At 34.0% G+C, this 26,530-nt stretch overlaps 1 protein-coding gene across 1 annotated transcript; it reads right to left on the reverse strand.

Moving 5' to 3' along the window:
• Positions 1–12,431: 12,431 nt before the first annotated feature.
• On the reverse strand, positions 12,432–13,243 carry LOC149572146 (ethylene-responsive transcription factor ERF018-like). The gene has a single exon (XM_089810615.1). It carries the CDS (start codon positions 13,237–13,239, stop codon positions 12,637–12,639), a length of 603 nt encoding a protein of 200 aa, XP_089666741.1. The 5' UTR covers positions 13,240–13,243; the 3' UTR covers positions 12,432–12,636.
• Positions 13,244–26,530: the final 13,287 nt, after the last annotated feature.

Here is a 26,530-nt window from a genome sequence, read left to right on the forward strand (position 1 = left end):
TTTCTTGGCGGAGCCTTTGAATCAGGTTGTCAATAAAATAGTGATTAAGTAATATCGCTTCTCATGAGATTTTCATATTTTCAATTATATGGATGTAAATCACAAAAATAAGATGAAATGATGATGTTTAATTAGGCAAAATTCAAGTTTCATATATGTTGAGACAAAAATTATGTTATGAACGTAGATTCATTTTCGTGATTATTGAAAACAAAAATCAATCTTGCAATGTTGTTTAAAGAAGTTATTCAATTTCTTAGCTTAACTATGTTTTAGCAAAATTCAATAGCATTTAAAAAAAAAATGTATATACCCTCCTTTGAATAATAGATAAAATTGGTATTCATACTTAGACAAATATTTATATTTATGCCTTTTGTTCTTAAACTTTCAACACTTAGAAAAAAAAATTTCCCCCAAGAGCAAAATACTCTCTGGTTTTTGTATGGGCAAGCAAAATTAAAATATTTGTGGAAACAGAGAATATTCTCTGTTGATGCTCTTTTAAATTTAAATCCAAAAATTTAATTAGAAAGAATGTATATAAAATCATAATTCTAAATATCTGTCCTTCAAATATCTTAAAAGTCTATCCTAAGTGATCCAACAACTAGACCCTACTTATAGCATCCCTTGCAAATCCATTTGAATGGGGAAGCACATCACCTAGGATGTGATTGGGGAGTGATGGGGGTCAAAACTCTTAAAAATTTAATGCATATCTTATCTTTTTTTCTTTAGGCGGGGCAAGGACAGGCTTAACCTTTAATCAAATTTTAATGCAATTATGGGTGACATCACCTTGTACTCTCCCTAGCCTTCATGCAATGGGGAAACACGTGGTTGGAGGCGCATATGTTTGGTTTTTTCTGAAAGAAAACTGCCCTTTTTACCTTGGTCGCCCACATCACTGTAGTGGTAGCACTTGGTGGGTTTGGGCAGAGTGCCACACCTCCTTGGTAAGTGCTTGGAAAGTGCCCAGTCTTAGGGAATTGCGCATGAGGGATTGGAGGGAGATGTGACGTGGGTGTAGGGGGTAGGGTGTTAGGGTTATGGGATGGGTAGTTAGGTTAGTTTGTAGTTTTTATTTATTTATTAAAGTTTCCTTTTAGTATTAAGACTAGCTTAAGTTATTTTATAGTTTTAGCATTAGTTTATAAAATAATGTTAGTGTTAGTTAATAGTTAATTTTTAGGTTAGTTTATATCTTAATTAAAGTTTCCAAGTTAGATAGTTTTGTGTATGTAGTTAGTTTTAAATGTGATAAACATTAGTCTTAGTATGTGTTAATTTTTACAAAGTTTTAAATTTGAGTTAGTATTAGATTATTAAATAGTACTAGTTAAAGAGTAAATTAGTTTAGTTTTTAAATAGAACTTTAGATTAGTATGTTATTAAAGTTAGTATGTTAGGATTAGTATTTTTTTATTAAGTGTTAGTCAATGTTTTAGTTATAACTTAGTTTAGTTTAGTAAGTAGTTTAAAACAAAAGAAAAGTTTTTGGGTTGGGAAATTTCTTTTAGTTGTTAGCAATCTTCTTATTGTATGTTTTAAATTATGTATCATTTTCAAGTTTTAATAAACTAGTTTAGTTAGAAATTAGTATTAACTAAAGTAGTGTCAGTAATAAAGTTTATTTCACTATAATTTTAGTCTTAGTTAGGTGTTAGTGTGTGTTAGCAGTAGTTTAATTATTGATTTAAGTATTAGTTAAAAGTAAATAATATGTTTTTAAATATGAGTTATTAGCGATGTTAATAATTCTATTTACTTTAATGTTAGTAATAATAATTATTGTTAGTATATCATATATTGAATTTAGTTAGTTCTTTTTATATGTCAAATAATCAGATTGTATTTATGTAAGATGTTATTTGAATGAGTTAAATGTTTTGTTCCTCAATAATTTTTAAGTAAGTAAAGATGATAGTGTGTTGAATTTAATGGATAAATAGATTTTTTTATTTATTATTCGATTTAACAGTGAAAGTTTTAATTTGATGATCTAATCATACTCATTGATTATAAACTTAAGATGTAATGTAGTGAACCTATACTTCAACTATGAAACAACTTATCGAACTTAGTGAATTTAGTTATTACACTTTAAAAAAAAAAATTGTGTGTGTTTCTGCCCTATATTTTGGGCATGAAAGATCTTTAATCATGTTGTCTGCAGTGTCTCTTGCTATGCATGCTTGTAGACGCTTCCAAAATTCTTGATGCTTCCTCACAATTTTAATAGTTTATAATATTTATATTAGTAATGGTCTTAGATTCAATTTTTTTTTTTTTCTAATTTTTACAATTAATTACTATTTAGTTGAAATAAATGTAAAACATCAATGCAATTACATGTTTAAACAATCTAAACGTATATCTAATCATTCATCACTTTAACTTTTATTAAATACATCGAAACATCTAAAATAATAATTTTTAAATGAACATCTAGAAAACAAAAAATTAAATGAATAGATACAAAACTATTTAAATGAACAGATACAATAATCTAAATATTAAACTATTAACAATGGAAATGTAGAATTTTACATATTCAAAACTATTAAACGTGAAAAAAAAAAAAAAAATTGATGAAATTATAAATCGAAAAACTAAAAGCAATAAAATAAAATAATAGAAAACAATGTAAAATACCTAGTAGAGTGAAAAACAATAGCTAGGGGTCAGTAGAGAACAAAAAATGGGCTCTTGTTTCCAAGCTTAAATTAGGGTCCTGTTCACAATGACCATGAAAATGAATAAAAACCAACAAAAAAAATGAGTTTTATGCTTTTTCAAAATTGGGTACCTGATTTTAAAATCGTGGTTTGGGTACACAATCTGTGTTCAAATATCGGGTGCTCGAACCATAACAGGAACTGCCCATTTCTAAAGAGGTCTCATTCCATGAAATTTACTTGCGCAAAATTGTGACCCAACTATGTGCATTCACCCTCATTATTAACTTAGGTTACTAATGGGTAAGAGTACAAAGTTGTGTCACCTTTCAGGTTGACTTATTAGAATGACTGAGTTTGAGTATTTCTATCCAAAAATCATTTTTTCTCAAACATATGATCTGGATAAATTCATTCTAGCTAAGTTGTATATGGTCTCACACTTTTCCAATTGGAAATGTCTATTAAATGCACGTTTTATACTAATTTTTATCCAATTACTAAAGAAATGATATTATTTCAGAAACCTGACATTTCAATATCTCTTACTATTTTTAAAGATTTTTTTTAGTAAAATAAAAATTCCATTTTATAGAGTTCAAAGTCAAGAATATTCTCATATAGAGTTTATAGTGTTTTAATTAGATATAGTATATTGTAATTAAAAAGTTCTACAAACACAAATTTTAACACAAAAAAATGTCAATTTTGAGAAAGAAAAATATTAAATCAAATAAAAAAAATTAAAAAAATATATGACATTCTAGAGGAGAGAGTGCTCTTTCAAAATGTATAAATTGTCTTCTGGTTAGAATAGATTTGTTTTTTAAAATGTGGTGGAGACGAAAACTATTGATTTGGGGTAAGCTGAAATTTGAATCACTATAAAAGAGAAAATATAAGTCTAAAGTCAATATTTATCGTTAATTGTTCTAGCTATATGTGTTATCTATGACATAGTTTGAGTTCAAATAGAAACATATTTATTTCCATATAGTTTTGTGGTGGGAACTAAACTCCTAATTTTTAGTAATTTTTAGCAACTAAGAAATTATCTATAAAAATTAAGAAAATATATCGTTTCTTATTCCAAATAATTATTAAAAAATTTAATCCCAAACTTCAACCATTTCTACACATTTCATTAGTTTATTTCATATTCAAATTCTAAATAATAATACCAATTTTATATTATTGAATGTGAATAGTTATACTTTTGTTTGCCTTTTCCTTTACAAAAGGGTGACATAGGTTTGTGCTTTTACTCTAATATATATAATATATATGATATATAATTATATAATATTATATAATAAGTATTAACTATATATAAAATAATTATATAGTAAATAATAATTATAATTATTTAATACTATATAATAAATTTTTGTAACTAAATATAATAAATTGGTCCCCACTCCCTTTACATTTGAATTTGGTGCCATGATTTGGGTGCATAGATCAAGTACCCATTATGAAATTAGGTACCCATTTTCAAATTGAATACCCGTTCTCAAATCAGATACCTATTCTCAAATCGGGCACACGATAAGGCAAGGTATTACATTTTTTAGTTTGGTATCAAGATGGGCGAGAAAAATATCAAAGAAAATTTTGAAACACTTTTAGACATTTCAAAACTACATATTTTTCACATCACCACTTTTTGACACACCATGATCCTGCACATACCCTAGTGTTTTAGAAGGTTGAATAGAGCTTCATCTCTGTCACCACCACCTAGATGAAATGAGTGTTAAGTATTCAACTAATTTTCATGAGAGGATTTTTCTTATGAATCACTATGATTTCATGAAATATTATCCAGTGAGTTTTACTCAAAAAGTACATGTTGAATCTTGATAGCAATATCAAAATTTGATTTCCTATGGAAAATATATCCTAAATTTGAATGGTTCATAAGGCACAACACTTGTAAAGGTTTTCTAGATGGGGTTTCAAGCAGAGTGAGCTTACCATGAAGGAAATTTTACAATTGAGAGTGCTTGGGTTAGAGTAGTACTGGGATTAGTGACCTCTCAGAAAGTCTCAATGCTTCACCTCTATGAGCGTCACTTCAATGCAATTAGTGCTAAGAGTTTCATTAATTCTCATAAGAGATGCTACTCATGAAACATGTGGGTTAATGAGCTTGACTCAAAAACCACATTTAACTCAATCTTGAAGCAATATATCATAATATCATAAAATTATTCTATTTTTTTAATGGTTAATATTTTTGTGAGTTCATTTTATTTTCATTAGCTTCAATATCAATAATTAGGATTTGAATAAAGTGCACAAAATAAAATAATTTTAGAAGAAACAATTAACTAAAAATAATAATGTATATATATTATAATTTTACATAAAAAAAAATTGTATTATAAAAAATGTATATTTAAATTTGAACAATTATGAGTTTCTCTCTAGCAAGAATACTTATACATTCATTGTATTTATTTCTTTCGAGTAGTTTAACCAATCATTTAGTAGAATTAAAGTTATTGGACAAAAATCTATAGTTTATTATAATTTTTTTTTAATCTTAAATAAATTGTAAAATGACATTGTTCTTTTTCAATATTGGTTCATATTGGAAGCAATTATAGATTTAATTCATCAAATCAAATTAGACAACAATACTAGAAACTCTTGAATAATGCTACCACTATTGTATATCTCATACATTTTGACCTTATTGCATAATCTACTAAAAGCAATGCCAACAAATTTGAAAGATATTGCTTTATACTCTCTAAAATGTGAGAATATGCGTTTGTTGCATTTTATAATTTCTATTAGTTTAACCACTTATTGTGTAGAATGAAATATTTTTACATCCAAAAATATAATCGATACTTAGTTTATTATTTTAAGTGATTGTAAAACTCTCATTATTTTCTTTCTATTAATTCATATTGAAAATAATAAGTGAATAATTTTTATTTATTTTAAATTTACTTATCATTATGAATGTGGTTCATTAAATCAAATAACAACAATTATAATTTCTTGACTGACATTATCATTATTTGTTTGTATATGTTCATATACTTTTACCTTTTATACTCTAATAAAAGCATATATATATATATATATATATGGTAACAATTTTAAAGATGTTACTGTACATTTTATGAAAATGATTGAAATAAATTTAGAATCATTAGACGATAGGCTACTTCTCTGAGGATCTTTTGCCAGGAAGTGTCCTGTTCAGACTGGCAAACGGTTCATTCGGGTAAGTTTTGGGCATTGACCGAACTTAATTTCAACTCGTTTAGGCTGAAACCAAGACGAGTAGTCAATTGCTGCAAAGAGCATGACACAGAGCTGCGTGGTGGTAAGAAGCACCGGGAAGCGGGTCATGTGGACATGAAGAAGCTTTCATGGCTGACTATCGTGGCTCGGTAGTCCTGCTTAGGTAAATGGATAAACACACCACCGCCATCTACCACCACAGGGTCCCGAGAGGCTTTCTACAGTGGCAGCAATTTTCAATGTAAACATTTTCCATTTTGAAAAAAATTTGACAGTCATTTATATGTTAGAAAATAAAATAGAAATAGACTAAATATAATTATAATTGAAGTCGTGAAAAAGACGAAATGAATCATTTCCTCACCCTCTTAGGCTCAAAGGATATCTCTTGGCTTATTTTATATAAATATAATATATATAAGCTAGTAATAAATCGACCAGTATAATGAGATGTTGTTGTGCTGGATAAAATCACCCCATTTCAAAAGACTCTATGGAACGTGTTAGTTTGTAACCCTTGCATTTGCGTTATGTTGGACTAGCGTGCCTATTTTAGTATCTAGAAAAAGTTCCCATTGTTAAGAAATCTTTGTTGCAATGAATTGCAGTCATTCGCTTTCAGAAGCTTCTGTTTTCTTAAGTGTAATTGCTACGTTCTTAGCATACGGGAAGGTGTACAAGGCCAAGGATAGAAAAACAGGGCAACTGGTTGCCCTCAAGAGGACCAGGCTTGAGTCTGATGAAGAAGGTGTCCCTCCCACTGCCCTTCGTTAGATCTCCCTTCTGCAGATGCTTTCTCAGGATCTTCAATGTTGTCAGGTATATTATCCTCCTGTATATTATCTTCTTGTAATTGCTTTCGTTTATATCCCTTCTCTCTATGTGCCTTTTGAATTTGTTTTGGGATAAGGGCAATGTGAAAGATTGGTAGAATCTATATTTACTTGTTAAGGGAGAGACGTATTCAATATGTATGCATGGCCTCTTTCTATATTTGTTTTGCGTCTGTCTCTGTTTTAGGTTCTAGACCTAGTTTGTAGGAAATGTCTTGTAAATTGTTCTTGGAACTTCAATCTATTTAAGGGAAAATAGAATAGATTCAATGCATATAACCATTATATATGCCTGGCCTTGTTTTAGATTTTATAATGTGGGTGAGAAGCAGGTCGATATTGTATGTCTTAGAAACACTAGTGTCCCAACAGTTTACGCAGTGATCAAGAAAGCTAGAAATGGCTCAAAATGCTCAGAATGATGAAGATAGTACTGTTAGAGTGGATGTGAAAGAAAAAATATTGTCAGATTATGCATGTAGCATTCATGACAATGTAGTCAACGCTTCAGTGAGTAAGAACATGAATTCGCATGAGTATTTTTGCAATTTGGATGCGTTTGGGATGTTGATCACATCACCAAAGGAGGGTGGTGTAGATGGTCCTTCAAAGCAGGGGAGCCCTGTGAACCCAGGAAACAAGAATAAAGAAACTTATTGCCCACCTAAGAATAGGTTGCGTGGTGGCTTAAGATGGAAAGCATCTAGGAAGGCGGCAACGTGCTGGAGACTCTGCTTTAATAGTGAGATCCGCAAGTTGCTGTGGAAAGGAATAAAAAAGGATCAGAAAGTTGGTAGATAAAGCTGACAGAAATAATGACAGGGAGCCACAGGGAGCCACTGTTACAAAGTTCTGAAGACATTAATTAGGTTAGTTTCTGTGTTTAGATTAGATAAATAAGATTAGTTCAATATATAGTTGTGGGAAGTTATTTCTATAAGTAGTCGTTGTAGGGAAAAATAAGACTAAATAAAGATGCTCAGACATCAATGTAAATATCATTTTTAGTATCAAGTCTGTGTGTATCCGAATGTATTCATAAAATCTGAATCCATAAAATCAACATTTTATATTTTAGTTCTTTCATTTGGGCAATGGAGAGTTAATGGTGAGATGAAAATGTGTTGTGCCTAGCAGTGATGACAATGTTTGTATGCAACAATGAAGTTGGCATTGCATTCATTATAAATGCAAGAGGAATGATTATAGTTGGTTATTTTTCTCTTTCACAATAAGATCACGAGCAGTGCTACCGTGTGTCTATTTGGTATTCTGTGAGCTCATCAATTTGGAGAGTATGTGATGTTTCTATGACACAAATTTTGCTTGGCCTTTCATAATTTGCAAATTGCTTTGGTTCATATGCTAGTCAACTTGGAGAACCATTTGTTGCAGCGTTGGATGCATTTTTATTTGAAAATTTGTAAAGAGTGTTGGCTTTTCTATTGTGCATTTTACTTAAGTTGTTTATTTTTCTTTCAAAGCAATCAAGAAGAAAATGGATAAAATGTCTACTATTGCTAAGTTTGAAGGTTTTGAATTTTGCACATGGCAAATTAAGATACAATTGCTTTTGATTGCAAAATATCTATGGGATATTGTTTGTGGGTTGGTGGAAAAGCTACAGGATTTTTGCTATAAAGAATAGAAGTAAATAGGAGGCTGGCGGCAATGGAGGTTGGAGGATTTTTATCATCTCGAGCTAGCTTCTCGCTCAAAGATGATTATTGCATGGGAAGCAACTATTTGTATCCCTGTAAAGTTGGGGCTTGGCAAACTCATGCCTGAAGATAAGAGGGGACTTGATAGATTTGTGTTCCTAAAGAAAAGAGGGGGCTTGGCTGCGTGATTGTCCTTCTATGATACCAATGTTGGACTTATTACATTAATTAGGTTAGTTTCTAATAAGTGAAAATGTGAGATCTATTGGATTAATGTAATAAGCGGGAATGTTAGACTTATTACATTAATTAGGTTAGTTTTTAATAAGCGAGAATGTTAGATTGTTGAATTAATGTAATAAGGGGGAGACATTAGATTTATTACATTAATTAGGTTAGTTTCTGTGTTTTAGATTAGATAAATAAAATTAGTTCAATATATAATTGTGGTAAGTTATTCTCATAACTAGTTACTGTAGGGGTAAATAAGACTATATAAATATACTCAGACATCAATGTATAAGTAATTCAGTATCATTTTAGTATCAATGTTTATGTATCTAAATGTATCCATAAAATCTGAATCAATAAAATCAGCATTTTATATTTTAGTCAATAAAATCAGCATTTTATATTTTAGCTCTTTCAAGGACAGGAAGAAACAGCTGATGTGAAAACTGTGAAGCCAGAACACAATAATCTGAAGCCCATTCATGGTTCGTCTTTAAGTAACACTCTCTTCATGAGTTCAATGCCGGTTGCTAACCTTGTGATGTCAACGTGATTGATTGTGTTGGTGATAGCCTTGTAATATCAATTAAGTGGATAGATTTTATTTTTTCCAGTGAAAGCTGGAAAGCTTGGCAGGCCAGACAACATTTTGGGAGTGAGTAAAGATTTTAAAGAGCACTCTGGAGTTGCTTTCTAAGGGTCGATCACTGCCTCTGTAAACTAAACTGGCATTGTCAATCTTGTTCTGTTGACATGTAATGATGATTAGCTGCATCTTGTAATTTTGAAAATCCAATTAAGTGCAGAGGGAGAAGCTTGTTGATTATCCATGCATATTCATGTGCAGTTTTGTAGTCATCAAGACTTAGCACGCCAAAGCTATCATGCTCCCTTTGTGTTGCATCTACACATATGCAACATGTACTTAATATATTCACTCTTGTACAACAATATCATTGATTGACTTCTGAGGTGCAATTTGCACTTTCTGATTGAAATTTGATCTTATAGAATGGAAAGTACAAATTTCATGACCTAATAATACCTGAGTTTCTGCAGTGAAGCCTGCAATTTGTTAGGAAATGCTACCTTGGCCAGGACCAAATTTTATCATGGAAAAGTGTATTTTCTTGATGCCATTTTTCTCAAAATTTATTCTGCAACCTATATTTTATTCTCGAGTCATGAGTTTGGAATATAGTATAGACTCTATAGAAATCATATCATTTTGGTTCTTGATTGAGTTATGTATGAAAATCAATAAAACCATCTTCAATTTGGAGCAAGTATTCAAGATTTGTTGTTTTGAAGCATATAGGTTCTCTTTCTGATTTTAGTTTCAAAGCCCTGTTTAGATACTATCTTATGATGGTAATTTAAAAAATTATCTGGGTGGGCAATGACTTCCAATTATTCCTACTGATTTCATTTTTTATACCAAATTTGGTCCATTTCCATTGGAGAAAATAGAACGACATTTTTTTTTGATGCTCAAACAAATGGAGTTGACACATAGGTTCATGGGCTCTGATACATGCGGTTACTCCAGGAAGTTCTCTCATTAAAAGCTAAAAGGACTGCAATTTTCCAAATAGAACCGTAGGTCATGAAGATAGCTGGTCAGCTTGTGAAACATTGCATTTTGACATTCAAATCCACATAAGAGTTGCCTTAGACAGTAGAAGTATTAGTTTCCTTTCAGGTTTTACATGGAAAATTTTGGGAGTTATCATTCTTGGAGTAGAAAATACAATATTAAGATAGATAGATATCACTATATCAGAGCTTGAGAATCCTATGGCCACTCCTTTCTATTTAAAAATTTCTTTTGAGACACTAAAGCACATTATCTTGATTTTTTTTTTGTCTTGCCTAGTTTTTTCATTCTCATAGTATTTTTTATTGTTTCGACAGCTTCGTCAAGGAGATGTTTGTGAATAATATCACCACATAATATCGAAAAAGTAGTTTGCAATCTTCTCATTTTTCTTTCTCTAGCTTATTTTCAAAAAACATGGAGTCCATATTAAATGCTGGTTTCTTTCCCAGAGATATGCATTAGGTTTTAAGTATTCTGCTAGTTTGTGCACATTGAATACCTATATATTCTATAAGAATTATTAGGCGTTTGTGTTTCAGTCTTTGTTTAAGTCCACTGCTCAACAAATGATTCATCTATGATCTTACCACATCTTATTAAATTTTGTTCATGGTTTCACTTCTCACCAAGCAGTAGCTTCTGCTGATCTCTAGATGGTCTTCAGTTTAATGATATAATCCTTCATGTTTAGCACAATATTGACACCCCCTCTGCATTCCTTAATGTTCTTGAATAGTCCTATAGGATTGCAGCATCTAAGGTGGTTGATGAGATGAAGTTGATGTTTTTTTCGACTTCAAATGAGCATATGAAACTAAACTCCTTTCTTTATTCTTAATAAGATTGATTTGGCAGTGTTTCTTTATTTATTGATCTAATTGTAGACACTTTTGAAGAATTTCTATTGCTACGTAGTTAAGCTTTGCACTGGAAGTCATACTTTCTATAATTATTAGAGATGTCTTCATCCAACAATAAATATGAGTATATGGCCCTAAGTTTCAATCCTTTATTTGCTTTTTACTGTTTTGGAAATTTCCTTTTTATCTTGAACCAGGTTACTCATGTTTCGAAGTATCTGTATTGCTAGTTAGATGAGCTTTGCAGTGTTAAGGTGCAAGCTCATTTTCTCATATGCTGAATTTAGCAAATTTGGGGAAGAAGTTCAAATTGCTCATCGACAATCAGATTTGGAAGAGACTTTTAAAAAGCATGTTTACGAACTAGGCAAATCACCTGCAGAGGTTTTTGATGCCTTAAAGAATCAGACTGTTGATTTGGTTTTGACTGCACAACCAAAGCAGTCAGTTCGGAGGTCATTGCTACAGAAACATGGTCGGTACATTTTCCTGAGTGCCATCCATTATCTTGTTTGTGCATGTAGACAGAAATTTGGTCAACCAATCTCGAGGCTTGTGTAGTGGGATGGCACTGTCAAAAAATCAGGGATTAATCCCTATTATGGTGACTACTTAGGATCCTCAGCCGGGAAGTGTCCTGTTCAGGCCGGAAAAACAAATTCGTGGTTCAATTGTCGGGAATCGTGATTTTGCGATGGACGAAATATAATTTCTCATGAACGGAACGCACCACACAGAGTCAGCGGGGAAGGGATAAATGTGGTCATCGAGCAGTTGACTAGATTTCGAAAGCAGCATCGTAAGGGGCATCTGTGAACTGGTTTGAGAGCTACACGGACATGGACCAGTATTAAAAAGATTTATTTTTCACAACCTAACACTATCTAACAATTCCTGTGAAATTAAAATCACAAATTTAGGAACAGATATTGTGCAACTACCATGTATGTATGACTTTTCTTTGACGGTTGTGAACTTTAGATGTAACCTGTTATATAATCTTTTGAAATTCATTTAATAATGGACACCTTTGAACTTAAATGTTATGGAAAAAGATTTTGACATAGTGGCATTGTCTGAAGCATTTTCAAGTGTGGAAACATTATGAGAATTTCTGCATAGAGTACGTAAGTAAAGGACAAAGTATATATTCCTTCTCCAAAGCCAAAGAACATAATTTAACATCAGATTATAAATGTGAGACAGACTTATATCAAATAGAAGTTATGTAAAAACTAGATTTATTCTTTACCTGCACTAATTAAATCTTCAGACCACAACAAAGCAAGATTGACAAGTACTTCACTTAAACTCTCTCAAGTTTTTAAAGTGGCCATAACAATTCTTGTTAAAGTATTGTTCCTTGTACAATAAAATATAATCCCAGATCTTATGCTTTGTCGACTTTCATTTTTTTTTCCTGGACGTCTTAAGCGGACACTTCCACAACTGCGCTAAGATATATAAAAAACTGCCAAATACTTTTGAACATTTTAAGTAGCAGAATCATTCCAGAGAGCTTGGAGTACATCTGCACCGTCCCGTACAAGTTTTCTGACAGGAAATTTGAGCCACTTGAAGCAACTCTGTAGATCTCTGTACCTCTGCTGCTGGCGTCGACGCGTCAAGTGACGGGAAGTTCTCAGAATTGAAAAACCGGTTCTCATCCTCGAACAAAAATTCGAGAAATTCGACGTCAAATTCCTCGGAATCCTGTTTAGTGTCAATTAACGCCCCTGTTTCTGGTAACGGGGGCCATTTGGGCAGAATCTCGGCGTCCTCTGTAAATACGTTATCATCAATATTTACGGTAGTGGAAGGGATTTGATCGCGCGCGTATTTGGCCGCTGCAATCTGAATCTGTCGCCGGGAAAGTGACGAGGCAGCCGGAATGACAGGCACGATGTCCGGAAAATTGAAGTTTGTAGCGTTGGGTCCTCTCAGACAATAAATGGCGGCGTCGAATGCACGGGCTGCCTGTTCAGATGTGTCGTATGAGCCCAGCCATATTTTAGATCGGGAATTGGGAATTCTCACCTCGGAAACCCATTTTCCCCATTTTCTCATCCGAACTCCCTTAAATTGCCTGCTTTCTTCTAATGTCTTCATCTTGACAATCAGAAAACTGGTGCTCTCAATTACCAATTACTCGCACTATATAATAGAATGGTCACAGACATTAATCTGAACCTTGATACAGTAAACAATTGACGTGTTGACTCCTACATTAAATTTGTGTCGTCTGAATTGCGTTGAACTTTTGTAAAAGTGTTTTTTTCAGAAACATGAATGGAATAAGTCTCATCGAAAAGTGCAGACTGCAGAGGAGAAGAATGAATGAAAGAAAAAGTGGACACGTAAAACGCGGCGCAGTGTTTGGCAAACGGCATTTTACGCCCAACAGACAAAGTGTAGGAATTATGATCATTAACGTCTCTCGACTTGACCTTATTTATCAATTAATTAAAAGTTAAGAATACATAATCAGTCCTTGCATCAGATGAGGTGCAATGGAAATTTGGTGTCAGAAGTGTCAAACCAAAGCTTCATTTGAAATATCTCACAATATTTCTTACTTTTTCCAATTCTTGATTATTTATAAATGGTTATATTTTATCATTATTTATTATATTCAAATTATTAATCTCATTCACTTCATGTGTAATAAACAATTTTAAAGGATTTTGAATATTGATTATAAGATTTTAAAATTGTAATACGAAGTGATCATGATAAACTAGTCTCGATGTAAAAGTAAGGATTCTAATTTATAAAATACTATATCAATAAGTATATTAGCCCAAGGCACTTCCACTTTGTTGCAGGTTTTAATTTTTAGAACTTTAGCAATTCTCTACCCTTGAACATTTTGATTTTAAGCAATTTTAGAGATTAAACCATCACCACAACATCTAAGATGACATTAGAAAAAGAAACGTGAATCGAAATAATTTACAAAAACTCAATAGCTTTTGGATCAATTCTTCTACAATCAAACTAATGACATCTGGGAATCACTATTAGTAACATTAGACATCAATGTTAGGTATCGAGGCTAGAATTTATATCACACAACATTTTATTCTTAGTTTTGTTCAGTTTTCATGTGAATGGCTTTTCAATGAACTTTTTAAGGGAATGAAGAGCTTTCAGTTTACATTTATCAAGAAGAGTCCTCTTCTACAATCATTTATGAAGCGTTGAGCTTTGATTTTGGGGGATTTTTATTTTGAAAGGATTGGAATTGGATTGTTGTTGAATATGATCTTTTGTGAATTGGATTGTGGATTTTGTTACTAATTAGGTATTGGGATGGTGATCTTTTATTCATCTATTTCCCTAGTTTATTTTCCTAGTGAACGTATAAAGTTTGCTTTTTTACATTTTTGTACTCATGTAAAAGCACAAAGATGAGTCTCAATTTCATGGAAATTTGTGGGTTCAAAAGTTGAGTCTCTAGAAATGGGTGCCCATTTAAAAAAAATTGGGCTCACATTTTGCTTCGCTACTCGGACTCAAAAATTTAAATTAGGCATTCGATTTGCTTCATGTGCCAAAACCAAAATGGGCACCCAATTTATTCAAAAATTGGGCACTAATTTTGAAAATGAACAATTTTTTTCACCCATTTTGCCTCATTTTTACTTTATCAAAAAACGAGATCTCAATTTGGAGACAATGAGTGTCTATTTCTTATTGCCCTATCGACCCCCTTTGACCATTTTTATCATTCTAGTGTATGTTCACCTATTTACATGGTTTTCTTTCAGTATTTTAATTTTTTTGTTAAAAAAATATAACATTTAATTATTTTTTGCCTGCAAATAATAATTTGTTATATTATAAATATACTTTCTTTTCATTTAGTTTTTTTATGTTAGAAATAATTATTTCATAGTATAAAACACACAAAAATTAAAAAAATGATTAAAATTTTAAACCCTAGGTAACAAAAACAAATATCGTAGGTAGAAATCAAGTATGTAAACCTTAAGTAAAAAAATAAGAACAAAAATTGTAAACTCTAGGCAAAACAAAAAAAGAAGGAAAAACTTGTGTAAAAACTATAAAAAATTATAAATTACCATGCATACATCTTGTTGGGACTTAAAATTGAAGCCTTGATTTTGGGTACCATTCTAAATTTTGAGTCAAATTGAGCCCCTATAAGAGCTTTTTGTGCATGTGTACCCGACTATCATTTTAAGGCCTATGAAGTGTTTCATGTTTCTAACACCTTTCATTCAGAATATGCATGTGTCCCATAAGGATAAATTGTCATTTTGAATCATTTCATGAAGCGTCATTTTGAGCATTGCTCAGATTTGCATTTTTGCATTAGTGTCAAACAATGACATGGAGCCTAGTTTGTAATTGAATATCTTGCACTTGGTTAAGTTTCATGACTCGCCACTTTGGGAGTGTTTAATATGCATATCAAAAAACTTATGTTTTGGATTACAAGTCATTTCAATATCTTTTGACTAGGTTTTGAATCCCTCAAAGTTGGTTTTTTTACTATTGTCATGCTAACGCATATTTCTCAGAATTTCAGGAAGCTCTGTTTGACCAATTATAATTTTGACCTAGTTAACTGTACTGAAGAATTTCCTTTCCACTACATTCTAAAGGTTAGAGACATGCTATGTTCTAGATTTGAGCCTATGAGAAATTTATTTGACTAGTTTTCAAACACTATTCCAAATGCAATTTATAAAATTATATTGGTGTCTAAAAGTGTAGATTGATTGATAGCCCTACTCAGGACATCATAACTTTGAAACTGTGATAGATGAGAGCAACTGGATTGTACCACTATGTTCTAATCTGAAAATACATTAAGTGTGCCCATTTTCAAGTCTTGACTAATCTATTTGCACACTTTCCCAAGTCCATTCTATTTGTAAAAACACTATTCTGCTAGTGTTCCCAGTTCTACAATTTTGAATACCCAATATTGATCGCTTGCCAAATTTTTCCAATTATTCATCATGAGCCCAAATCATATATTTATACTCTCCACATGACAGTAAACTGATGCCCTAGTTTTCATGCCCACAAGTGTTTGTTCAACTCTTTTTCAAAGCTAAAACCAAATGCAGTTTATTATTTTCTGACATGTTTATTTGTAGGTAGTTTCAAGTGAGCAACTTTGCCGGTCAATATCTTTTGACTCAAATCTTTTCATGAGGTGAAAATTTGTAGAATGATAGTATGTATGATAGAGAACAAGAGTGCAAGTCTTCAAGGCTTAGTTAAATGTTTTTGTCAAATTTTAAATCTAGTTTTCAGGCCTCTCAACATGAAATCGAAAATTTGCAAGAAGGGATTTAAATGAGTTATAATCGACTAATTAGTGATTTTGTTTTAAATCAATGAATTGAGTTCAATGGATCATTTTAAAGAGTTAGGCATTCGAGTTTGAAATTATTTTTAGCCGAACCCACTTGGGGGCTCGACTAGTTCCATTTAGACTGACAAGACACCATGGGAGTTGATTATGTCTGAGTGAATTAATATTTTGATCATTAAAATATCATTCATTATGCACATATTGTCTTTCAATATCACAGGTGTATGGGTTTATATATATATATATTGAGTAATAAAGGAAGGATCTTGACACATTGATGAGGTCCGAACTTTCACAAATGTTGATGTCATCTTTTACAATGGCTTTCAAATGAAAGAATTGTCAGGTTTTCTTTCTTAAAATAGATTTTGTGAGGTAGAACCTTTTATTTGGTCTTTATCTTGGCATAGAAGATTCTTAAGTCCAACGGGTAGGTTGTTGAATGTATAGATGCCAAGTGGTAAGAAAGAAAAACCATCTTTGAAAATGCCCGATTACAAAATTAAATAGAGAATTTTTTTGAACTCGTGCTCAAGTCAAAGATATTGTGAGGTAAATATGCATCACCCACGCCTTAACTTCATACAAATATTTTTAATTTACAGGTAGAGGTTGTAATGGTTATATGAAAATGATGTACTATGAGCTCTTTGCTAGTAAATGGAGCAGCATCTAGGAAGCTATAACCATAAATAAGAGCCTCCATTTTGAACGCCTTATTAAGTATGCACAGTCTTTGAAATCATGACACACAATAGTCCTAGGGATTTGGCTTTACTGAGTTCTAATGCCCTGTGTGCAGAGATGTGCTCTTACTGATACTATTGAAGTATTTTTAAATGAAGACGATAAAATTTATAGGAATCTATTGAGGAAAATGTAGATACATATAGCGAGTGATGGAAGCAAAAGACATTTTCAAGATTACATTGTAGGGGAGTTTAGAAAGAATAAACGTCTTGAGGATGCTTCCATAGTTAAACAAAAGTTAAAGCTTGCACATAACTATGCAGTACTCCTCAGTATTGTCCACCATCATAAGAGAAACAAAACTAAAGCATATGATTTTGAATTCTCGCTCTTAAGTTTTCTTAGAAAGATTTCAACTTCAGTGATTTCTCCAGGATCTACTATTCTCTTACAACATTGTCATAAATAGGGAAGGATAATTTAAAGCGACAGTAAAAAAATCAGCTGCAAGTGTTGGGCTTTATATACCCAAACCTTATTGGGAGTAAATTGGAGTGGCTTATGTAGTAAGATTAAGGTTTCATTGAACCACAATCAACCACAATCAGTGATTTGGGTTTTGGATTTTATAGTAGCGCATACATGGGGGTCTTAGATCTTTCTAAGCCATACTAGTTTGATTATTGCTCAATTGACTGGAAAATTATGCCACAGGAATCTCCAAGTTTGCGAAATGTAAGAAGAGATCAAATACCTTAGATTCTTAGGGTGGTTCATTTTTGGGCAAAACATATGGTGTATGTGTTTATTGGGACAGGTTCTTTACTATCAAGAAGACCCAACCATGTGACCTCCTCATTAGCGGTGATTTCTCCAGAAGAGGAAAAAAAGGATTAACATCTAAGTTCCCTTTGTGTGTGTAGGAGTTTGGGGAAGGACATTTTGGAGTTTTGTCCAAACATTGCCTAGGTGGGTACTTTTTGATCTAGTTTTACATTGGAATGGACAATATACTAATTGTCTAAAAGACACAAGGCTTTTGGAGCAAGAGCCACATGCACGGGACCCGAATGGATAGCTGGCGGTGACACTACAAGATATTTTGACCCAACATGCAGGTGATAGGAGGTGACATGGCAAAAAGAAGAGTAATAGGCAACTGCCATGTGGCACAGTTTTAGAGGTGGACCCTAAATTCATAGCTTCACAATGGTATGGGTGTAGTTAAGGATAACCATGGAGATGAGGAGATGGCACTTAGTTAATCACTTCATGAAATCTCTAGTTAAGTCTTGTGGTTAAGGGAAACAACTAAGAAGTAAAGATTGTAGTCAGTAAACCACCAAGCGTGATATCTTTGGTTAAGTCTCACAATTAGCATCAAGGACAAAGATGAGGAGATAAGGGTTTTTGTGACTTCTCGATGCTTAGAGGCTAGTTAAAGGTTAATGTGGAGATGTGGAGATGACAATTATCTCCACATCTTAGTGGTTAATGCTAAGTGGAGGTTAGAGGTAGAGAAGTAGAGAAAGGTTGACATGTGGCAAGGAGCTATTGGCAAGGCAAAGATGTGGTAGATCCAACCTATCGGGTGATGACATATGGCACATTAGTCAACTAGGTTTGACCAATGGGGATTATTGAAGGTAAACACAAAGTTTGAAATATTAAAAAGTATTTAAAGATACCTTCAAAAGTTGAGTGCACATTCTGAGATATGAAAATTTTAAATAAATTTGGGATAGAATATAAAGTGTAGACTATGTGATATTTCAAATATTTTTCAACATTCAAATGCATTCATGGCTAAGGGCTAGAATTTTCAAACGCACACCAAGGGCCTTATTTTTTGCCAAAATATGAAGTATCATATATCAATAGAAAGAGGAGAAGACAAACTTTCCAATTTTATAGTCAGAATGTGTGCAGGTTCAACTAGGCAGAAGTTATGGGAAGATTTGTAAAAATAGGGCAATTCTCAGGGTAAGTGCACCAAGTTGTGGTGCCAAAAGGGGGGTATAAGTGGACACCTTTTTCTTGAAATCAACAATTTCTGAACTTCAACAAGAATTTGAAGATAGTTACACTCAAAATTTTAAGATATGACAAAAACAAAAGTCGTAGTCCTTTGAATCTAGTTTCTAAACTACTAATTTTTTTTTCAAAATGGTTTAGTTTTAGGTCCTCAAAAATGGGAGCCACAAAAAGTGGTACTATTTATTCCAAAAAAACATAACACAATACAAAGTGTGGCCTCCCTAAAATTTTAACTTTTTTTTTGAAATTCTTTAATCGCTTTGGTCAAAAGTTACTTAACACCATATAGTTTATCCCAGATTTTTCGGGTAATTTTATAGTGTGTATTTTTTTTTAATGAATTTTTTAACTAGACACATCTCAAAAACGTGAAATATCTATGTGTTCCCCCTAGAAATAATTGGAAACTAATCTAAAATCAAAACTTTTTTTTTCCAAACTGTGTAGAATGGAGTCTAGTTTTTAAAAAACTAAGTTGTTGCAAAATTTGATGAACGAGCTAAAATCTATAGCCCAATTAGTACATGGTGGTTTTTGACAAAAAATTAACATGCATTCAAAAGAAATTATAGATGAAAGGCTTGAAATAGTTCAAATTAAAAATAAATTATATGGTTAGATAGCTAACACAGAGACCTATAATGCCATGTGACTTGATCTTATCGATACCCAACCATGAGGAATCTTGAAGGAGAGCACACAAGAAAAATCAATCACTTTTTGTATGTTTGCTAGAAAACACATCTCAGACCTGTTTATAAACTCCAAACCTTTGGGTTGGATCTCCAAGGAAAAACCAAGCCTTAGGCTTGGTTTTAATGCAAAGCTTTCAATGGTGCATGTGCCCTATAGCGCGCACACGCTATTAGAATCATTTGAATTCTCAGTAGCTTGTGCACACTATAGGGCGCATGCCCTATTGAGGCCTAAACTGCAATGCAAGAGAAAGAGAGAGTTGGGGTGGGGGGGAATGACTATGTGTGTGAGAGAGAGAGAGAGAGAAAGAGATAGAGAGAAAGTAGGGGATGTGAGAGGGGAGAGAGCACAAGATGGGAGAGAGGGAGAGAAAGAGTAGGGATAGCAAAGAGAGTATGGGATGGGAGAGAGGGAGTGAGAAAGAGTAGCGATGGCAGAGAGAGTACGGGATGGGAGAGAGAGGAAGTGTGAGAGAGTAGGGGTGGTAGAGAGAGTACAGGATGGGAGAGAGAGGAAGTGTGAGAGAGTAGGGGTGGAAAAGATAGAGTATAGGATGGGGGAGAGAGATTGAAAGTAGGGGATGGGAGAGAGAGGAAGTGTGAGAGAGAGTACAGGTTGGGAAAGAGAGATTGAGAGTAGGGGATCGGGGAGAGAGAGTAGGCGGTGGGAGATGGAGTGGGAGAGGGAGAGCGAGAGAGAGGAGGATGGGAGTGTATGTGTGTGAAAGAGAGAGAGTAGGGAATGAGAGAGGGGGGAGATAGAGTAGATCAAGAGAGAGTAGGGGATGGGAGAGAGAGAGTAGGCGATGGGAGAGTGAGTGGGAGAGGGGGAGAGAGGGGGGATGGAAATGTGTGTAAGAGAGAAAGAGAGAGAGTAGAGGGTAGCAAAGAGAGAGTAGAGAGGGAGAGAGTGAGAGTGAGAGAGAGAGAGAGTGAGAGAGAGAGAGAGAGTGTGAGAGTGAGAGTGAGAGTGAGAGAGAGAGAAAGCAGTGGAGAGGGAGTGGGAGAGGGAGAGTGAGTGAGAGACAAAGTAGGGGATGGGAGAGGAGGGAGGGGGGATGGGTGTGTGCATGAAAGAGAGAGAGTAGGAATCAGAGAGGGGAGAGAGAGATAGAGAGAGAGTAGGGGATGGGAGAGAAAGAGAGTAGGCAATGGCAGAGGGAGTGGGAGAGGGAGAGAGAGGGGGGGTTGGATGTGTGTAAGAGAGAAAGTAGGGGATAGGAGAGAGTGTGAGAGTGTGAGAGAGAGTAGGGGTGGCATAGAGAGAGAGTGAGAGTAGGGGATGGGAAAGAGAGGGAGAGAGTGAGAGAGATAGATAGATAGTAGGCGGTGGGGGAGGGAGTGGGAGGGAGAGAGAGGGAGAATGGAAGTGTGTACGAGAGATAGAGTAGGGGATGGGAGAGGGAGTGCGTGAGAGAGAGAGAGAGAGAGAGAGAGAGAGAGAGAGAGAGAATGGGAATGTGTATAAGAGAGATAGAGTAGGGGATGGGAGAGAGTGTGAGAGTTTGAGAGAGAGTAGTGGGTGGCAGAGAGAGCTCATATAGGATGGGGGTGAGAGAGAGAGAGATAGAGAGAGAGAGTAGGGGATGGGAGAGAGTGTGACGGAGTAGGGGATGGAAGAGAGAGAGAGTGAGAGTAGGGGATGGGAGAGAGAAAATAGAGAGGGAGAGAGAGTACTTGAGAGAGAGAGATAGTAGGTGGTGCAAGAGAGAGTGGGAGAGGAAGAGAGAGGGGGGATGGGAGTGTGTGTGACAAATCTAGAGAGTAGGGGATGGGAGAGGAGAGAGAGAGAGGGGGGATGAAAAAGTGTGTGTTTGTGAAAGAGAGAGAGTAAGGGATGGGAGAGGGGAGAGAGAGTAGGCGGTAGGAGAGGGAGTGGGAGAGGGAGATGTTGGAAATGATTGAAAAGATCATGAGGAAAGTTGGTAGAATGATCATATGGAACTGGTAAAGAATGTTCTCAATCATTGTTTTATCATTGATGTCAAACTTGATACTTGCAGGAATGACAATTGCTTTAGTGATCCAAATACTATCAGTTAATTGATTGACAAGAAGGAGGCAATCAATAAGATGTAACTAGTACACCTAGAGAAAGGTTGAAGTTATGATGTTGTAATGTAGTACAAGGATAAGCTAAGCCATTGATGAAAAAGTGTGTTGATGACATACTATAAGACATAGAGAATGGGCACACTGAAACATATCAGAGATGAAAGGTTTTTAGCTAAGACATCTGTAAAGCCTAACTAAAGTTCATTAGAGAGAGGGAGCTGAGCAAGCTAGTAGGTGCGGAATAGATTCCTAGTTGAAGCCGAGCAAGATCAACATCAAGTGCCGAGTAAACTTTAGATGCCGAGTGATACAAGTGCCGAGTAAACTTCAGATGCTGAGTGATATAGAATTTATCAAGTGCTGAGTGAACTTCAGGTGCTGAGCTATCCATAAAATAGATGCCGAGCATCAGAAAAATAATAGTGCTGAGTAACACAGAGGTGTCGAGCACCAGTAAATTAATGATGCCGAGTTGCTGCATTATTTTGAAAATTGAAGATTTTCCAGATCTAAGCCGACAAGGATGTTATCTAGAAGTTTGTAAATAAAATGGAAGATAAGAATGATGAGCTGGTGGCACATAACACCATGTAGAACATTTTTAAGAGATACAACTGACAAAATTTTTAATAAGAGCAAGATATGGGATAGATACATTGTATCCTACCTAATCCATTTGAAACCCTAAAATTGGAAAGGGAGAATTGAGCGAAAAAGGAAAATCAGATTTCTATTTAAGGAGACATAAGTTCATGAAGAAAAGAGAGAGAGAGGCGGTCAAGCATGAAAGCATAAAATGCTGAAGGAGGTGCTAAAGGAGGAAAGTAAGCATAGTTACTCTACTTCAATAAGAAGACCTAGATATGGATGCATTGGTATGATGAGTAGGAAGACTCAAGGAGACAAAGCTTGAGTAGAAAAAAAGCAGTTAGAGCTGAAGTGATTAAAGCCAAGCAAAAGGATAGAACTGAAGTGTGATCTAAAATTTGCAAAGTATGTTGTAAGATATATCAGATCAAAAAGCCGTTATTGTTACTCTCTAGCAATTGTAACAGATAGTTTAAATCCTATGGACTTAGGTTGGTTTAATAGCCATGAGGTAAATCCTTTAACAGGGTGACATTCCAAGTGAATGTTCAAAATGTCCTTTAACCAGGTCCATTTCTAATAGTTTGGTGAAATCCTCTAACAAGGTCACATTTAACAGTGTGTTGTAAGCCTTTAATAGGGCATCACTTTAGAAGAGTGAAAATCAAGTAGCATGTTACTGGTGGTTTTTTCCAAATTCGGTTTTCACGTAAATCATTGTGTCCTGTGTTGATCTTTCATGTTTTATCTCTGCATGTTGATTTACTGTAACTTGCTACTATGGTTGGTTTAAGTTTGGATGGATGAGAAGTGTATGGATTCATTAAAAGTAGAGAAAAAGTATTATTAGGGCATTTGGACCTTGAATAACTGATTCACCCCCCCCCCCCCCTCTCAGTTATTCCAAAGAATTCTAACAATTGGTATCAGAGCTAAACTGCTGATTCAGTTTAAAGGGACTATAAGCATAAAAGATCAAAATGCCTAAGAGAGAAGTTCCCAAGCTCAACAAAGACAACTTTGTTGCATGGAAAAGTTTGATGAAGCTGCATCTTGGATCCATAGGAGATTATGCCCAAAATTTAATTGTAATAGAACATGTAGATCCAACTGGTACTCTTACTACAGAAGGCATGAAAAACAAGCAGGAACACAATCAGACAATGCTGGAGATTGCCTTTGCACTCAACTATGCTGAATTTGATGATATCAAAAGATGTGATATTGCATTCAAAATGTGGAAAGCTCTATCAGACATCTATGGAGGAGATCAGAATGTACAGAGAGAAAAAAGAGAAAGTCTCAGAAGAAAGTTTGATGATATGAAAATGGAGGAAAATGAGAATGCTGCTCAGTATGGAACAAGAATAAAGGAAGTGGTAAGTGCAATAAGATGCTTGAATGGTCAATTGGATGAAGATACTATTAATAGTAAGTTCTTAAGAACCTTTCTCCCTATCTATGCTATTAGAGTATCAGCAATACAAGAACTAAGATGTGTACCAGGAAACAATATAAGTTTTGAAGGTATAATAGGTAGACTCAATGCATTTGAGTTATCTAACTTTGACAACTACAAACATGAGAATGTTGAATCTGCATTTAAGGCCAAGCTATCACTGAAAGATGCTGAACAGGTGAAATCAAAGAAAGGAAGAAAAATGAAATATGTATCTAGTAACAATAGCACTAATGAGGAAGATGTGGAACAATTGGAAGCATTGCTTGCTAGAAGATTTCACAGAGGCAAAGGAAAATTCAAAGGTAAGACACCTATCATTTGTTTCAATTGCAATGAAGTAGGTCATATTGCTACCAGATGTACACAGAAAAAGGATTACAAGGAAGACAACAAAAACAAATTCAAAAGAGATGATGATAGGAGAGATTACAAAGACAAAGGTAAGAAGTGTTATATTGTTGAAGAAAATTTTGATGATAATGATGATGAAGTTGTTTATGTAGCAATGAAGGACCAATCTAATAAAGAAGATCCCACATCATTGGTAACATGTATGAACAAGAATGACAGGTGGATCATAGACAGTGGATGCTCACATCACATGACAGGAGACAAAAGTCAGTTTGTTAACTTTACTCAGTATGATGGAAATAGTGTTAGATTTGGTAATGATGCTCCATGTCAAATCAAAGGAAAAGGTTCCATTAAGCTCACAGAGAAAATTTCACGTGATAATGCATACTATGCTGAAGGATTAAACTACAATTTGCTGAGTGTCTCACAGTTAGGCAATATAGGATGCAAAGTAGAGTTTGGAAACAAAATTGCAAAAATCTATGAGACTGATGGTAAACTGATAGGAAAAGGAGATCAAACAAGGAGTAATTTGTTTTACCTTGATGACGTTTCTTGTTTTATTGCAAAATTTGATGATGAATGGTTATGGCATAAAAGGCTATGTCATGTCAACTTTGAAAATTTGGTAAAGATCAGTAAAATGAAAAAAGTCAGAGATTTACCAAAATTGAAGAAGCCTGATAATATCATGTGCAAACAATGTCAGCTAGGAAAGATGATAAAGTCAAGTTTCAAAAGCAAAAACTATACATCCAAAGAAGTACTTGAACTAGTTCATACTGACTTATGTGGTCCAATGGAAGCACAAAGCTATAAAGGAGATAAGTACATAATGTTGTTTGTTGATGAATATTCCAGGATGATGACTGTTATGTTCTTAAAGAAAAAATCTGATGCTTTTCAAATGTTTAAGTGGTATGTGGCTAGAGTTGAAAAGGAAACAGGAAAGAGCTTGAAATGCCTAAGATCAGACAGAGGTGGTGAATTCACATCAAATGAATTCGAGATATTTTGTAATGATAAAGGAATCAAAAGACAAACGTTAGCTCCTAGAACTCCCCCATAGAATGGAATTGCTGAAAGAAGAAATAGATCTGTTATTGACTATGCCAGAACATTAATGATGGAAAAGACTGTTGCTCTAAAATACTGGAGAGAAGCTGTAAGTGTAGCTATTCATACACTGAACCGAGTATAAGTCAAGAAAGGTACAAATACAACACCTTTTGAATTATGGTATGGTCACTCACCCAATGTAAAACATTTCAAAGTATTTGGTTGCAAATTCTTTATCCTTAAAGATATTAGAAATGGAAAATTTGATAAAAAAGTGATGAAGGCATATTCCTTGGTTATTCCACTAGAAGTAAGGCATACAAGTGTTTGAATACTAACACTAATAAAATTGTGGAAAGTGCAAATGTAAACTTTGATGAACATACAGAAGTCCAAGCTAAAGAACCAAAAAGAATGGATGAATACAGAACCTTTGTGTATTCTTATGAAGGAATGACTGATGAGGATGATGTCAATCAAATTGAAACTCAACAACAAGTTTCAGTTTCAGTCGACTCACAACCAGTGAATGCCTAGCTGCATTCAGAAGCCGAGTTGTAGAATGAAGGAAATGCACAATCTAATTCTGAAGTCAGTACATATGAAAGAGATAAAGAACAACCTGAAAACTCAGTATATAGTGACCCCGAATCAGAAATATCAAACATGGAAATAAAGACAGAACCAAGATTATCCAAATATGTAAAAAGACATCACCCTCTTGAATAGATAATTGGTGACAAAGATGCAAGACTAATGACAAGGAACATACTAAGACATGAATCATGTCTGATTAGCAAATCTGAACCTAAGACAGTATATGGTGCATTACAAGATGATGACTGGTATAAAGCTATGGAAGAAGAGATTGATCAAATAAAGAAGAACAAAACTTGGAGTTTGGTTCCCAGACTAGTTGACAAGAATGTGATTGGCACCAAATGGGTATTCAGAAACAAGCTAGATGAGAATGGTGAGATTACCAGAAACAAAGCTAGAATAGTATGCAAGGGTTATGTTCAAGAAGAAGGACTAGACTATGGGGAAACATTCGCCCCTATTGCTAGAATGGAAGGAGTAAGAACTTTACTTGCATATGCTGCATAT

Source organism: Cupressus sempervirens, chromosome 2 (assembly GCF_028749045.1).
Source record: "Cupressus sempervirens isolate cs-2001-9-10 chromosome 2, ASM2874904v1, whole genome shotgun sequence".
NCBI lineage: Eukaryota > Viridiplantae > Streptophyta > Pinopsida > Cupressales > Cupressaceae > Cupressus > Cupressus sempervirens.

Bases quoted from the DNA above. Each gene is read 5' to 3' on its own strand.
- LOC149572146 (XM_089810615.1), bottom strand. From the start codon at position 13,239: ATGAAGACATTAGAAGAAAGCAGGCAATTTAAGGGAGTTCGGATGAGA.